General features: G+C 39.3%; 1 protein-coding gene across 3 annotated transcripts in view; it reads left to right on the forward strand.

Annotated features, from left to right (window-relative positions):
• The window catches only part of AMMECR1 (AMMECR nuclear protein 1), a 97,482-nt gene that overhangs the window by 73,649 nt on the left and 6,333 nt on the right, over positions 1-17,500 (forward strand). For all 3 annotated transcript variants that reach the window (XM_064713304.1, XM_064713306.1, XM_064713305.1), the window contains 3 exons: positions 7,912-8,026; positions 14,572-14,662; positions 16,288-16,384. In XM_064713304.1, coding sequence (XP_064569374.1) covers positions 7,912-8,026; positions 14,572-14,662; positions 16,288-16,384 — 303 coding nt within the window. The remainder of the gene's footprint in view (positions 1-7,911; positions 8,027-14,571; positions 14,663-16,287; positions 16,385-17,500) is intronic.

Raw genomic sequence — 17,500 nt, forward strand, 5'->3', positions numbered from 1 at the left:
GTGAGTCAGTGAGGAGTTGGAGTTTTCATCTGCTGTGTACCCAAGGCTGACAGACCCAGCTGAAGAACCAGCAGCAGTGAAACCCCCAGGAGCTTCAGCACATGAGCTCTGTGTCCTGTCAGGTACTCACAGTGAGTGCAGAGTCCTTGAGCAGCATCTCACACCCTGTCAGTCCCTCTGTGTGCTCAGGACTGGATCTACACTGTGTAGCCAGAATAAGAAATCAAATAAGGATTTGTCTGGAAATTTTAAGTACGCCTAGAAATATTCTGTAAAAGCTTCTTTTGATTTATACAGCTAGTGGACTTTTTTATGGAAAAACAAGGGCCCAGAAGCTTACCAGCAATACCAGTATGGTTTGATTTTTAATTGTGGGTATGGTTTCCACAATACATCCGTGTACATAAAAATACTCTTGAAGCCATTAAATACGGAGAATGTATAGACAGCTTATTTTTGGAGCTGCTGGCTGTCTGAAATAGAGACCTAATTGTCTTATGTAGCTAGCATAGGTTGCCTTTTCTGATGAGCTTTTCTAAATGCCTAATTTATATACATGCTCTGATTTCTCTTAAAAGGAATGGTATTTTTTCAAAGCTAAAATAACTGTCTAAAATAGACCAATAGGTTTTTCCTTCTTCCTCTTAAGTAACGTGTCTGATTCCAGACAGATTGGGAAAAGAGAGTCCTTCTGGCATGCTTCACTTCTGGGGAGTAAAAAAATAAATAAATTGATTCAAGAGTCAGAATGCCAGATCAGTATTTTATTTGTCCCATCTGGAATGCTGTTGCTGTTACCTGCTGCACTGTTCTGATAAAATCAGCTGAGAACTTCAGAGATGTACCTCTGTGCCACACAACAAGTGTGTATTTCTTTTTTTATATTCTGACTACCACTTAGCAGCATAATGTACAGGAAATATAAATGTTGTTCTTTCCCATTCCCAAATGTAAGGGAGGGTTCAGGAAAAACACGTCATTCACAGTTGTTTTGTTTCCTGGAAATTTTTCCAGTCTGACCCAAAAAAAGAGCAACAATATAAATAAATGCTTTTTGCTTGCATTCAAGTGATTTGATGTTGTGTTTAAATTACTCCTTGAAATCTCCATTTAAATTGGCAGAATTCTGCTGGTCATAAATAAAAGTGAGTAGTAGGGTGACCTGTGGGTTTTGTTGGGCTGTCTGATGGCTTATGCTGACAGCTAGGAGGATTGTATTCATAATAATTTCTACTTTCTGCAGTAGAGCACACTCTGCCCTGCTTTTCTGGCTTAAAAATTAATTGCATGTCGTGACTTGGAAGCTGTTAGTTTTCTCTGGTCTCTGCCAAACCGAGCTGAGAGAGCTGATTTTCATTAGGAAAATACTGGTGGTCTGCTTAAGTGTTCCTTAATTTCTTCCTCTTGAAGTTACTCAATGAAGAAGTAGAAATCTGAACTAACTTCACTGCTCAGTAACCCAGCAGTGGAACAGTAAATACTGTCTTTTTATCTTGTTCTGAAACCCTGGCACCAAGTGTCTCTTGCTGTTGTCTTTTCTTTACTGTTCCCTAAAACCCAGTAAGTTTGCCACTCATTAATTTAAGGAGGCTTTGAACTAATTGAAGTACAATATCTCAGCCCTTTGGGCTGAATTCATTGACAAAGGGCCATTTCTTTGTGAAATACATCTTCAAATGTAATTCTACTAAGCTAGTTGGCTCAGTGAAAAAAATTGCAAAATCTCTCAGGGTTACCTTTATTGAGCTAAATAAAGAGCTGGGAGGATTTAAGTCTCTTCCCTACCATCTGAAAGTAGTGCCAAGGTACTGTTTATCAGAAGAGGGTAATAGTTTGTAAAATAAGATCTTTAGCCTACTTTTCATATGTGTGCTGATGATATTTGAAGAATTGTTTAGATGCCATAAAGTTGTGGTTTAGTTTAACTGTGTTCAATATCAGAAACTGGTTAAGAAAAAAACTATTACTATAGAATGAACTAAAAAAGTAATAGAAAATTAATTTTTAAATTGGATTTAATTTGTCAGTTCTGTTTGATTAGGCTTTTAGGAGCTACATTTATACAGGATAGGCTGAGCAGACTGAAAGAGAGGCTGTCACAAAAAGTAGATTTTTAGGAATCAGGGATCTTGGTTTCTGTTCTCAATTCTGTCACTGACTCAGTGTAAGCCTCCTAAATTGCATGAGTCACTTAATGTCTCTGCCTCATTCACACTTGCTGTAAAAGTGAGTATTGCTTACATCATGCCCAGTGTTTGACAGCTTCCTTTGCATCTCCTCCTCCCGTGTCATGTTTAAACCTTTGAAGTCATTTCCAGCAGTGTACAGAACTGTATCCAGTTTTATCTAAACTCTGTCCAGTATAAATCTGTAGATGTGACTATCCCCAAAAAAGAGCTTTAATGGGAAATTTCACTGTTAATGTTTGTTGTTAAATAACAATGAGTAAAACACTAAGAATTAATGCCACTATTCATCTGCATCAAAATCCTTTTTTACTATTTTTGATGCTTATATGCTATCAGACTTGTTTAAAGGATCTTTTTAATTCAATCACAAGGATTTTGAGGCATTTCTAAACAGAGTAATTAAACTCCACTACTACTTATTTCCCTAATTTGTGTTCTACTGTTTGTTACCATCTGCCATATCACATGTAAGAGCCCTACGTTCTCAAAGACTGAAGCTGACTTTTCTTTTTAAGGCATTTTTATAGCCTACAGAAATTATGGATGGAGAACACAATGTATTTCATTTTGCTTCACCTGCACATACTATCATTTCAGGTTGTTCTAAGAGCTTCTGTAGTGATATTTTATAGAAAACAAGATGTAGTTTTAAGGAACATAAATATGTAAGGAATATATTTTTTTCCAAATCATCATACTGTTTGTCACAGCAACTCATACTTCAAACAATTCCCTTTTCTTTTTATACTTTCAGTGTGTTTGAAGTGTTTGCAAGCTTTCCTATATCGCATATACAAAGAGGAGTGGTCCTTGGAAAATGAAATTACTGATAAACATTCCCTATAGCCAAATAAACTTCATTTGAAGAAAAGCTGAGATTTGTATAGTATGCCTCAGCTGAAGAAAAACTGATAGTTGAGTAACACTTTGTTTTGGCTTTTTTCCTAACTGGCAATTACTTGATCTTAGGACATCCAGGGCTGCATAAATATTTAACTAGAAAGGCCATGCATATGCGTGCATGCATTTGGTATCTAAAAATAGTTTTCCTTGAACAGGATTCAATTCTGACTTTTTACATGGAGCAGACTCTGTGTGGAAAAATGAATGCCCTTTTATTGGCCACCTAGAATTCCCCTTGCTTGGCACTACCTCTTTTCAGTACTATGTACTTCCATTTAGTCAGCAGCAATATATGTAATCTATTTCTGGGCATGAAGGAATAAAGAACAGATGGTCTAGGAAATGCTTTTACAATTATTGGGCTTTTTCTTTAAAAGTAGTTTTGAATGCCACCTAATTTTTCCAACTTCTTTTGCTGATTATTTCCAATTACCCTTCCTTAATTCTAAGTTACACATAAAAATTGTGGAGTAAATATTTTTAAATGTGGTATTTAACATGCTAGATTTCATTAATTTTTCTAACAGAAGAATTCTAAGGCTATAAATGTACAGACACGTACAAATTCTCCTGTGCCAGATAAGAATGTTGATGACCCACAGTTAGATGGTGACTTTTTTATTCTGAGTTCAGACCAGTGACAAGCTTTTGAGGAAAGCAGGCATTGCCTTGTCTTGTTTCCTGCTTGTTGGGAGTTGGTTACCAACAGGCGCATGGCAAGTGCAGTGACAGGGCAGGGGAGGCCCAGGTCTGAATTTCCATCCATTGATGTTTGTGTAGTGTCTGGGTTGGGTGGTAAGGGCTAAACTGCTGCCTGTAGAAACTGTTTCTCTTTCTTGCCCAAACAGGAATGGCAAAAGTAAAAGCTCCTGCAAGGATTTTTTTTCTCGCTGACTGTATTGACATCTGCTGACACTTCTGAGAGTGATGTCAGTCTGTCAACCATTGGCAGCTGAGACTTGTATAAAGTGGAAGCTGCCCTTGAGGAACCACTGGGCACCATCCACTTGTTCCACTGGCCCCATCAGAACAGCCATAGGTGGTGATTTCTTCACTACCCACAGAGATGAAGTTTAAACTCAAGGACTGTGGCTGAGTTCTGAAGAGAATCATCTCTAATGCCGTATGTCTCCTGCTAGCCAGGCATTGGGAAATGCTAAAATGAAAGCAGTTCATCTGTGAAGAGGTTTTACAAAGCTGGTGTGCTTTTACGTTTGCAGAGTTATCTGGAACTTACTGTAGAGTTGTAGAGTATGGTAGCAGTAATAGAATGATTGAGAAGATGACTGGTATTCTAACTGTAATATAGAGCATGATAAAACAGGTCTTGGTTTTTTAAGTAGTGTGTGATGTCCAGACTCATTAGGAAGAGGTTACAAAGTTTTAAGGTAGTTATTCTAAAGCTGGCACCTGATGATAAAATTTGTAGTTCATAAATTTTGTTAGGAGACAGTATTTCATGTGTAGCTAATCAGTATATGCTTTCTTGTTGGCATTTCCCTTCAGTAGATTTTATTCCAGTTCCTGATTGTCAACACAAGTTTCTCCAGGTAAATTTATGTTTTACTTATGAAACAACAGAGGCAAAGCTATTTTGAAAGCTGGAAAGGGTCTGAAGAGACGCCAAGGAGGATTAAAATCACAGCAATATCTGTGTAAAGTAGTCACAGTGGTGTCAGAGGCTGTTACTCAAATCTCTGGTCTTACTCTGCCTCACTTACCTCCAGCAGCAGGAGTTTTGAGGCAGGATCTGTGCACCAGTGTCTGTAGCTGTGGAGGTGTTGAGGCGAAATTTTCCAGCGTGCTGTACAGATGGAATAGCACCTGGCAGTTCAGCAGGAGTTAGTTATAATTGAAATGGCTCCATCATTTGATAGCAGTATTTTAGTTCTTGTGAGGTGGTTACATGAAGACAGGGTATTTGTGCCAGTGTCATTGCTGAAGAATGGAGCAGGGCAGCTGAGCTGGCTGCTCAGCATGTGCTGGGCACTGCATGGCACTGCTTGCTCTGGAACTGAACCACTTGGCTGCCTCCGTGTGCCCAAGGCTTTTTCACCTTTGTGAGCCTTCCTGCTCCCAGTGTTCACTTGAAAGTTTCATATTCCAGCTTTTTATCAATATTTAAATATGTCATTGTTTCAGTCGTCTTGTTTCAAGTTATTAGCTCAGCATTTAGGTGGCGTAACTGAGCTGGGGTGTCCTGCACAAGGCCAGGAGCTGATGATCCTGATGTGTCCCTTCCAGTTTAGGATATTCTGTGGTTCTGTGAGACCTGGCTTACACGAGCATGGGATGGGGTTTGTTTCTGCACAACTTGAAGAATGTTAAATTACAGATGGTTTATCATGTAGCAATGCCAGTGCAGCAGATCTTCAGTGAGTGGGAATTTGCTGGAGACTTCTGCTGCTACCTTTGTGGGGATCAGGCTTACACCCACAGCACACAGACAACCTTTGCCTCAAAAAGTTGAAATTTACAGTAGATTTTGGCAGCTATAGGAGTTGGAATTCAAAGACAAACTCCTAGTACCAAGTTGTGCAAAAAAGAAAAAAAATCCTTTGAGGGTTTTAAATTCTTGCATTAGGGAAAGTGTTTTGCTTGGTAAGATGGTTGCATAAATTTCAAGAAACAGATTTAAAGTAATATTAACAGTATCTGTGCATACAGTTGTTTGTGGGGATAACTGAATTTGTTGTTTGTTGATGAAATAATGCTTGTCTGTCTGGGTGCTTCTCACTAGAGTGTTCACATAGATTGGTTGTATGACAGGAGACCTCAGGGAAATGAGCCATCTGCAAATAAGCAAACCTGTAGTAGCAATGTATTTGAAGAGGATTAGAGGTTCCAATAATAATTTTTTATTTAAAAAGGGGGGTAAAATGTTATAAGTGTATACATGAACTTACAAAATAAAATTCAGAAGAGCTTTAAAGTACAGTGATCCCATCTCTGACTCAAAATACCTAAGCTATAAATAACTGGATTCCTAGAGAGTATTCTAGGAAGGTACCCCTGGATATTTACTGTGACCATGTTCTTGTACTCACTCATGTTGCTAACTGCTGTTGGTAAGGACTTACTACTAGATAGACTTAAAGCTAGATGGACTTTTGGTTTGAGCTGTCCCTGTGTTCTGAGTGTTCCCCCTTTCACATATGTATGTTTATTTATTTTCACCACCATGTGGGGGGATTGGAAAGCTGAATTAGGTTATTGGTATTTTGGGATGTTGTTGGTATGCTGTGGCTATAGGAGTTATCTCTGATGTTGCTCTGAACACCAGAGAGCAGAGCATGGTAACTCTGCCTGGTTCCAGCAGTTTCAAAGCTGGCCTGGAAAATCCCATCAGCATTACCTGCTTTTGATACATCTTCAGAGGAAGTCATTAGTTAAATATCATAGGCCTTATGCTTTAAATCTCTTTAGTGTCCCCAGTTCTTCACAGGTTTGTGTAGAAATGGAGTCTGAATTTCAATACTATGTTGTGTTTTGTAATACCTGCAACAAAAAATTTGCTTTCTTCCCCACCCCAGAATAATGTAGGTTCTATTTTAACTCTTCAGTGTATGGTATTAGTTCTTGATGGGAAACTATTTCTGGTTTTACATACGATGATTTCCTTTAGTTAAACTTTACATGTTGTGGTTTTTTTCTCACGTGTCCTTACGTGGTTTGCTGTTACGAAGTTCTTTTGCTTTTTATAAAAATTCTGGTGAATTCTGGTGCAAGGGCTGCAGCCATTATTCTAACACCTTGGCCATGGCTGTGATTATATCAGCTAAGGGGCAGCCACTGGCTCTAGGCCAAGGAAAACGATTAAGAACAATCTGATTGTTAGATGAAACAATGGGACAGGTGAGGAGCTCGATAGTATTTCAGTAAGTCTCTTAAATTCTCTTTACTCCTTCAAAAGCTCAGTTAGCAGATCGCTGTTTTTGCTGGAGATGGGCATGTTTGTATTCACATCATATTTTAAAGCTTAAGAGAATAAAAGATTGAGATGCCATCCTCACATTAACCTTCCCTTTGCCAATTTAACTGGTTCTTAACCAAACTTACGCAGGTAGGTTTTACAAGTGTTCTTAGTCATGTGTTGCTTGCTGTGTGTTTGCAGGCGTGCTGGCCTGTGCACAGGTAGCTCCCTCAGTGTGGGTTTTACCCCAGTAGGTCTGTCTGTCTGTCTGTAGAATGGTATGTCATCCATGGATTAGCTGTTTGCAAGCTTCCCTGTTACTAATCACATCTGCTTTGCAGAACTTCCAAGTCCTGTAGGTGTACAGGTCTGTAGAGCCCTTGGATGTTTTCACCTTATTATATTCACCTTTGCTAGTAAGCATGAATGTTAGTCTTTTTTAGAGAATATTCTGCTTGTTTAGATTTTTTTTTCACTGAATAATTAAGTTCTACAATTTCATTACTGTATTAAGTGTTTGATCACTGCAGGCTATAGAACTTCCCCCCTTCACTTTGTGTTGAGAAGTTTAATCCTTTTTGAAAGGGATTTACAAGTTGCAAGTGGAGGAGGTATTGCTTTTGTAACTTTTTTTAAAAGCTTTCTGCTGCTGTAATAATAAGATTGTCACAGTAGCAAAGCCAGTTCAGGAAGGAATGACCCTCAGAACATCATCTGATTGGCCAGCCAAGAACCAAAACAAATGTCTAAGGAAAAAGCTGGAAATGTTGATCAGAGTGTATGTTACACTGGTGACTGGGTAATCAAACTGGTCATCATTTCATCAGGATTTTTCTTTCTCCTTTATACTCTTCATTAAAAATTAAAAAAAAAAAATCCTTTGCAATTCTGTTTTGTCTTCAACAGTGCCCTTAAAGATAGTCGTTTCCCCCCAATGACGAGGGATGAGCTGCCACGGCTTTTCTGCTCAGTGTCTCTACTCACTAACTTTGAAGATGTGTGTGACTACATGGATTGGGAGGTAAGAATGTCAGATATCTTTCACGAAAATGAACATCTATAGCTGAAGTAACACTGTTCAAATGATCTGCATGTATTAGTGAAGCTGTCACTGTTTGTACTCTGTACACATGGGTATGTGCATAGACTCAAAAGACACTTTTTGATAAAACTGTTGTCACCTCAAGAGTCTGAGCCATGCAAATGGAATAAAGTTGTGGTTTTGCCCACAAAGACACTCAGAGTGGTCTGCATGGGTGTCTTGATGTCTAAGACTCCATCAATGAAGCTATTGTCTGAGCAAGGCTGTCCTGAGGTCTCGTTTGCAGCATCTGCCTGGTAGATCAGTCCCTTGACTCTGGAAAGGGCTGTTCCAGTATGGAAGTTAACAGTCTGATGTGTACTTCCAGAAACAAAATGCACAAAATTGCAGTCCCAGAACAAGCTGCTTCATTTAGCTTGTAGAGACATTCATCTTCCCCCAGACTTGGTTTACTTTCAGAGTGAGTGTCCTGCACAGCCCTCCCAAGGCCTTTGTGCAGTGAGGCCACAGAAATCACGCTGCTTACGCACGGAGCTGAATCTGCTCTAATTGCCAGGTTCTAGGAAACCTGCATGCATCCTCTTGGAACAGCAGCCTTAAAGAGATTGCAAAGCACATGCTGACGTGTGTATGACAGTGTATGCTGATGGAAGTGTTAGTCTGTAATGTTCTTTCCCCAAATTATTTAGCATTAGATGCTTGCAGAAAACAAGGTACTTGACTTAAGATGAACTCCTCATCTCGGTCATCATGTTGCATTTCTCATTCCTCTTTGAATCTATTTTTGAGTGGACATATGAAAAATTTTGAAATTGTCATAGAATTGCAGACATTATAATGCCAGAGACACCACAAAAGCTACAGTATTTGCCTTTAATAATAACTTAGCCTGACTAAATATTTAGAACTTCTTAGGAGAAAAAGAGACTTTCTGTTGTATTTAGAGATAAAAAAATGTACATTCAATAGCTTTTCGTTAAGGAAAAGCTGAAAGCAAAGCCTGAGTTCAAAAATCCACTTTCCCTTGGAAAGACTGGTTTTAGCTTTGTTTCTTGGGCAACTGCTGATTCATAACTAATAGGAAAAAAGGGAGGCTTTTACTTTCTGTGCACTTTCTATATTTTTCTGCAGAACTTGTGGGACGTTAACAACAGTGTAAGTAAGCATAGTGCTGAACTCTAGTGTTTCTGATTTCTGATTGATTTTATGGATTCTTACAGTTGTTCTTATTGGAAACCCCTGACTTACAAGGGAAGAATGCAGGGGTCAAAAATATAAAAGGCTTTGTGTTGCTTAGTTGCTCTCTCCTATTTCATTTAAGGTTTTCTAGTGATGAGTTGTTAAAACTCTTCATAAATTCCTACAATTATAAGAAATGGTCACAAACTTGGTTTCCATACAAAAAGACCCAGAGGAGGGGGGTGACATATAGGTATGACATTATAAAATTTGTGGTTGTTAATCCTTAAAAGAGTGATTCATCACTGTGTGCCTGGCAGTGGGATAGCTTATGTCACCCATGTGTCTTTTAAGAGAGCTCAGTTATGCAATATTAATGGCAAAAGGACATTTCAGGATGTCTAGAGTATGATGTAAAGAGTCTGCATCTGTCATCTGTCATGCTGGGATCATCCTGAAAAACATCAGCCTAGGTAGGAGTCCCTGCTTTTGTAGGTGTGCTACTGATGATCTTGTGTCATCAGGTCAGCAATTTGCTGACACAGGTCACAATATTTCAAAATTACCAATTCAGACAAGTCAGTGCTTGGAGAGACTTGGAGACAATGTCATCTGGAGTCAGGAGTGAAGCTGTCTGAGACAGCTCAGGAGTGTCTTCTCTGTGCTGAAGCAGAGTGATGGATGTTTTCTCACATTAAAAAATTACCTTCCCAAACAAAGTAAATGAATATTTCAGCTGCAAAAAGCAATGTGAAACCCTTTAGGCAGAAACTTCCATCAAGTAAACAGGAAATCTGTGTGAATTCACTGCTGTTAGTTCCCACATGACTTCTCATATGACTGCATTTTCATCTTTTATAAAAGTAATTAGAGGAAAGTACACATCTTTAAAGGACCACTTCAATGCCATGTTCACAAGGATGCTTCCTGAAATACAACTTAGCATTCTTACATACCTGTGACTTTGTCTGAGTTGCAGTGCTGAGCAGATGTAGGGCTTGGAAAGGAACACTGGGAGGGTAAGAGTTGCATCTCCAGTTCTGCTTCTCAGAGCCCATGACTGACCAGTGTGGCCCAGGTGCTGCTGGGGTGGAGCTGCACAGTTACACAGCCTTTCCACCTCAGAGAAATGGCCAGCAGGAAAAACTCAATGTGAGGGTTTTTGGTGAGACCACTGCACTTTTATTAAAGATCAGACAGCAAAGGACAAGTTACAAGACCAGTCATAAAGACCATTTATTTTTAAATATGTGCTATTGATAGCAGTCATTCCTTCCCTACATAAACTAATTCAGAACTGCTGATTCTGATCCTTTCCTTATTTCTTATTAGGAGATCCTAAAGCATTGCAATTGTATGTAATTATAACAAAGAACTTTTTTGCTGGACTTAAGCAGTAGCTCTTCCTTAAAATACCTTGGGAGAGCTCTTGGCCCCAAAGTTGCTGTTCTTAGTAAAGTAAAATCTGCAGAATTGTACATTCTGTCTTGATACAAAAGGCCTTTAACCTGTGTGCACTGGTTTAAATATTAGCTTAAATAGCTGTAGCCAATAATGTTGCCTGAAAGGCAGCTTTTCATTGTTGACAAAGTTGGGTATATTCAGGAGTTGTGGAAGTTCTTTCCTGCCTGCAAGTGCAGCAACACCAGTGGCTCTCAGCTTCTGTTGTGTAGAACTGAGAAGGTCTGGATCTCAGTGTTATTCTCTTTGGACAATATTCAGTGATTCCGTGTATGTAAATGAATGATTATGCTTGACATGAAGTAGAGAACAAAGCTCCTGAGGAGTCTTTTTCCCCTGTTGTTAAATCAGAATGTAGTATTTAGATGCTACTAAAGATGGTCAGAAAGAATCCAGCATATTTACTGCAAATGTGGGGCTAAAAAGCTGTGGAATTGAGCTAATGCCAAGTGGGATCAGCTTCAAGAAAGTAGCAATAGTCACTTAATCTGAAGGTTTGCATTTCCAAAACATTTGTGTACTGCTATTTCCATAGTATTAGTCAGGCAAATAAAGGGGAAAGTTACTGTTCTGTGGTATCACAAGGAATACTGTGCAAGTTCTAGGTCAGCTTTTTTTGTTGGAAAAAAAGGAAAAACCCTTTTTTCTAGGTTACTGCAGAGGTTGAGCTGGCAAAAGAAGAGCTGTCCCTAACCCAGAGCAGGGTGTCACAGTGCCACTGGCACATGGGCACGGGCTGTGCAGCAGCTCTGGGGTGCAGAACACAGAAAGTGAGTGGACAAAAGGAACAGGCAGACGCTTGTTCCTGTCACCAAGGGGGTGTTGCACTGCTCCAGCTCTGGAGCATTCCATGTGGATTCTCTGTAACAGGCTCTTTGTTACCTGCTTTAATGTATTTCTGATCAACTGCTTTACAATTAATTAATCTTAAACTAATTAGTGGTGATTGCATGCAAATAGCTTACAGATTTCAGTGCAGTAGATATAACCAAGCAGAACCATTATTTGGATGATAATTTACTCCACAGAGGAGTCCACAGAAACTGAAATGTCAACAAGGCCTGATGTTGAGGTGCTTATCCAAATTCCCCATGGACAGTCTAATGAGAATAATGTTGTTTCTTCCTCTCAGTGTGGTTGGAGAGTCAGTCCAAAAGGAACAAATTAATGAACTGTTTTTGGAGCCTTGGGGCAGAACAGTCCATCAGGAGAGGTGCTTCAGCTTTGCTGTCAGAGGAGGCTTTGGAACCATTTTTTCTTAGATATATAAAGAGAGAGGTATTGTGGGCAGTAGTCTGGCTAGTGACATAGGTACTTGGCAAAACAATAAATGTGACATGTTTTCTTATCCCAAGGTGTATGGGAATAAAGAATATTGTGCATAAATGAATATGAATGTGTTTAAATACACAACAAAGTCTTAAGTTTTGTAAAGGTAATTTCAGAAGTAAAATAATGTAGCTTAATGCAATCCTTAGATGTAATGAAAGGTCTATTAATTTAATTGATATTGTCACAGAACCTAATTTTAGATGGCCTCTGGCCACTTTCACAACTGATCAGATAGAACACAGTATTTCATGCTCTAAAACTCCATAGAAATATTTCTATTGTCAGGGATTGTTTTTTGCCTGTCTCTCTCCTTATCTTGCTTTCCTCTCCCAATAGCAACAATTTAAATAGGTTCTTATCCACCTGGGAGGCTGAAGCAGCAATTGTGTGGTCCCTTTTCAGCTCCAGAGGTACCTGTAGGCATTTGTTTCCCTAATGAATGGTAATAGGTGAGGCAGAACTCCAGCTCTGTGTGCACAAGATTGGTTTGTTTTTCTGAACTTCACAGACAGCTGCTGTTGTTCTGCAGAATGCTGCCTGTAGTGCATCAGTATTTTTAGTCTGAGCAGCAGAGCTGAGGCTGTGTAGGAAGGTGTTTGCTGGTCCTGGTGGCAGGGCAGCTAATGCCATCCACAGACCCAGCCCCTACCTCCCATCTTGGAGAGGGCTATTTTGGGAAATCTCACAAAAGTTTGCATCAGTTGAACACCAGTCTCTTGAGGAAAATAAATTCCACACTGTGCCCATGCCAGTCTTAGTGTGGATCATTTTTACTTTGCTTGTGTGTGGCTTCCATTTATTTAAGTCAAGCCTGCTAGCTGGAATTGAACAATGAAAAGCTGTTTGTCCTGCCCAGCTACACAGTTGGAATTCATGCTCCACAGGATGCTATGAAATTCTCCCCTGCTGTACATCCTTTTTCTACAGACATGGGGCCTAAAATTCCATTAAATTGGTTAATGGGAACCATCCAGAGCATTGATGCAACTTGAATGTTGCATCATACTTCAGTGCATCACTAAGTGCTCCTGGTTATTATGCAAAGCATTATGTAGAGTTTAGAATCTTATATTCTGCAGGATTCTGGAAATATTTAATCATAGGCAGTTACAAAATCACCAGCTGCAGAAACTTACTGGTTTGGGCATAAACTCTGCAGGCTGTTTTCAGCTTCTAACATAATTTCATTTTACTTTAAGGCCTTTGGGCTTATAATTGTATCTTCTGAGTGTACAGATTTAATCTCTCTGGTGATTATATATATCAATGTAATGAAAGTTGGGGTTTAGGAATGTTTGGTAATGAAATAATATGTTAAAAGTTGCAGTGAATTAAATTTGTTAGTCACAAAGTTACATTTTTCCTATTTATGAACAATGTTAGATTCATAGGGAAGAATGGTTATGGCCATGGCCAGCTACAAGGGACTCTTCCTCCCATTTCCCCTGCTCATATCATATATAAAGAGTGAAAAGTTTGAAATTAAACTCTTAATATACACAAATATGTTAATTGAAGAAGTGGTAGAGCTTTGTAAATACTCCTTCTTTGGTTTTTGACTTCCCTGCAGTTATGATAAAGTAAGTAAATTGTTACTGGAAAAAATTGTACAGCATTTTTTGATTAAATTTGTGTCCTCAAGGATGTGCCACACCAAACAACGTGATATCCTTTTAAAACATTGACTCATTTTCACATGCAGTGTTGGGATTCAAATGGAAATAACATCTTGGTTATGTGGGCATAAAAATGTCCATCTAATAATGCTTTGTGTTTGTGCACAGAATTCAAAAGCAGCTGAAAACCTTCTGGCAATGGAATATCTTTTATGGCCTGATCCCAGTGCAGGTACTCTCCACAGAATTACTGTAACCTGAAAACAGGGGCCTTAAACAATGCCCTGGAAATGTGCCCAGCCTCTTGGTTCTTTTTCTCCCAATATTTTTGGCATTTTGATTTTTATCTGCACCCAGCTCCTTGGTATTAGTAATACTGGTTTCTGTGCTGTCATTTTGTCACCTTGCAGTTCTTAGTAGCTCAGAAACAGGAGTCTGAGGCTGGGTACTTTGTAATATTTCCATTTCCTCCTCATACATGAGGTAAAATTTTGAAGGCTCCAGGCTTGAGTCCATAGTGTGACAAATCTTTGATTGTTCAGTTGCTGCTTTGAACAAAATTAATGCTCTTAATTGAAGCCTCATTAGATTTGGCAGCTGTTTTGCCTGCAGATTATAGCTGGTGACCAGGTGATTTTATCAGCAACAACAATGGTGGCAGTGTCAGAGGAGACAGAACAACTTTAGCTCCTCAGCTGGATTTCCTCCAGCCCAGGAATGAAGCTCTGTGGTGAGGAGCAGAGGAACATCCTGTGTACCTGTGCTGCTGCTGAGCTTTCATGGCAGTAAGTGAACACCTCTCCAAAAGATGCCACCCACTGCAGGGCCTCCTCCTTGAAACTCTGTGAAATGCTGCTAACCACTGTTCTGGGTTTCACCATGCCAGTTGCCATGCTGTCTCTGTGTGCTGTACTAACGGGTGCCAATCTCTTGCAGGTGGGTGTGCATGGCATTAGAATAGAGTTCATCAACGAGAAAGGATCAAAGCGCACGGCCACCTACCTGCCCGAGGTTGCCAAGGAGCAAGGTCATTGTTGCACTTTATTTCCTATGATCTGGTGAAGAGTTTAACATTCCTGTAAATCTAAAATGCAGTATTTGACCTTGCCCTGATGTCACATGATGGAGCAGTGTTTAATTGTAAGAAGACTCTTATATAAAATGCCAATTACATGCCTGTGTCAGTCTCCTAGTGGGCTTCAGTAAACTGTAGCTGTTTTTTGAGCCAGTCAGAAATGCATGGAGCTATAGGAAAATAAAATGTGGAGGAATGGTACAGGCTAACAGCTGTTCAAAGCTGCCAATTTCTGTGTGGCTGCTAGGCTGGGATATGAGGGAGATGCAGAAGCTCTGGTTAGCATTGGGATGGCAGGGCAATTATCTTAATCATTATTTATTCCTGAATTCCTGATGATCAAGTTGTTTTTCAGTTAGGTACTTTCTGCTAATTCATGTTACAAACACTGACTTCCCAGGGTTTTTAATGGATGGAAGGAAAGTATTTTCAATATGGAAGTACAAAAGAATGTTGTTAAAAGTCCTTTTAAGAGAGGCACAGACTTAAGTTTGTGAATTTAAAAAACTAGAGTAGATTTTGTTGAGCAGTCTTTTTCTGACTCTGAACACTCATTTTTTTTTATTTCCATGGTTGATAGTGTGTCTCAATTGTTTATAGTTTGCATTACTGCTGCTTTTTTTACCTTTTTATATATAAGTTTATCTACAAAGAGTTCAGCTGATACCTTTACTGAGAATTCTTTTTAATTGATAATTCTGTTTCCAGATAGTCTCATAAAAGTCTAGGAGTATTCTAAGCTTTTTTAAAAATTCAGGAATTGTGGAGGAAATGTGTCTAAATTTATGAATAGTTTTAGTAGACCATGAATTGCAATCTGATTCTTTAAAATCTCCAGAACTACTTATTTGAATTTTGCATGTGCTCAATTCTACTGTGTTTTTTGCAGGTTTTTTAATGTAACAGTGTGACTAATTATTGTGTCTTTAGGAAATAATATGTCTAACAGCTATTTATTATATGAGAGTCTTTTAAACCTTAAAGGAGGCTTGGGATAGCATGAAGATTTTATTGAGAACAGTAATGAATCTGTATTTTAAATCCATTGCTTCTTGCATTATCTAGACACCTATAATATATAGTTGTTCTAAAGTCAGCCATATCTCTGTAAAGTGAGGTGATGTTTATGAAGAAGTCTGATTTCAAGTTCTCTTCACATGTTCAACTAATTATTATTTTAAATGTTATACATAAATTTAGTTTTCCATATTGTTATAACCATTTATAACGTCAAAAGTGGCTGTGATACATGATCATACCAGAATGCTTTGGAAAAGTTTTGTTTTGTATCACACACCCATTTTAGGACATTTGGGTAGAGTAGGTTCACTTTTAAAGTATTTCAGCTATGAGATGAGAAATATATGTTGTTTGTGGAGTGAGCTGTGTGTGTAAAGAAATCCTAAATGTGGTATTTCCTTCAGCTGTCCCCAAGTAGGGAAGAATGTTTTGGTTTATCCCAGATGCCAGCAGAGCCCTTGCACCCTCTACAGCACCACACACTGTACTGTGCTTTTGCAACATCTCTTCCTATTGCTTCATTTCTCACTAATTTGTGCTACTGTGAAATTCAACAGGATGGGACCACATTCAAACCATAGATTCCTTGTTGAGGAAAGGAGGCTACAAAGCTCCAATTACTAATGAATTCAGGAAAACAATAAAGCTAACCAGGTATGCACTGGGATACCACACACAGCCCTGTTCTTGTAATGCTCCTTCCTGGTAAGTGCTCCTGCAGATGTAATGGTGAACTCTCCTGGATGTGACATTCGTGGTTGCTTTGTTCCCCAAGAGCAGTGCAGGCTTAGGAGAGGCTCTGCACAGGGAGGAGTGAATCCCCTGAGCAGGAGTGAGGGGTGCCTGTTCAGTACCATGGTGTGTCAGTTCCTGCAGGTCTGGGCTGATAACTCTGCCTGTTCACAGCTGGTTTAGCTCTGCCTTCTCACAGAGGGATTTCTGGCTGTGGTGGGTGTTCAGAGCTGTGGTTAACAGGGATTACTTGCTCTTGTTGGATTTGTTTGGGCAGATGGTGCATGGTGGGGCTGCTGCTGCATTGCCATGGAGGCCCCTCAGAGCCCTGGATCCTCAGAGAAACCTCAGGGTTATGCCCTGTGGAGTGCAGGTTTCCCTAATCCTGAGGTGTGAGACATGCAAGCAGTGCACTGCTTCCACAGCCAGTGTTCTAGTGAAACTGTGTCAGGGTATTCCCAGGAGTGGGGACAAGACTTTAATATTTTATTTCATACCAGTTTAGTTTGGTTTTTCTTGAGGTTCTTGAGGGCCCCTTAGTGTGTGGCAGCCAAGGTATTTCAGAATTAGCAGCAAAAACTCTGCCCATAATATTGTCCTTAGGTTGTGGAGGGTAGAGGAGTCTGTATGAATGTCTGTAGGAATGGTTTAAACCTATTTATTTGTATAAGCCTGCAGTGTAAAATGACTGCTGAACTTGTTATTTAGTCATGCATGGAGAAATAGGATTTTTTTTAAATCTTAGGTTATAAGGAAATTTTGACCATTTGTCTTCTTCAAGGAGATAAAAATTTGGGGTCTCAATGAGTGTTTGGAATTCTGGATTCTTATAGGAACCTAACTACTGTGGAGTAGCTCTAAGTAAGGGAAACATTTTATTCTGAAGGTTAAAGTAGGGAGGAAGGATTTACAGAAGCCAGCTGAATTTCTAAGTGCAGAGCCCCAGTCTCCCTTTAATTCATTCCAGCTGTACACCTTGTTATCTTATTTTCAAAAAGTATATCTGGAGATAGCTGAGGGCAAGAGTAATAATGCAAT

The sequence above is a fragment of the Zonotrichia leucophrys genome, chromosome 4A, assembly GCF_028769735.1.
Source record: "Zonotrichia leucophrys gambelii isolate GWCS_2022_RI chromosome 4A, RI_Zleu_2.0, whole genome shotgun sequence".
NCBI lineage: Eukaryota > Metazoa > Chordata > Aves > Passeriformes > Passerellidae > Zonotrichia > Zonotrichia leucophrys.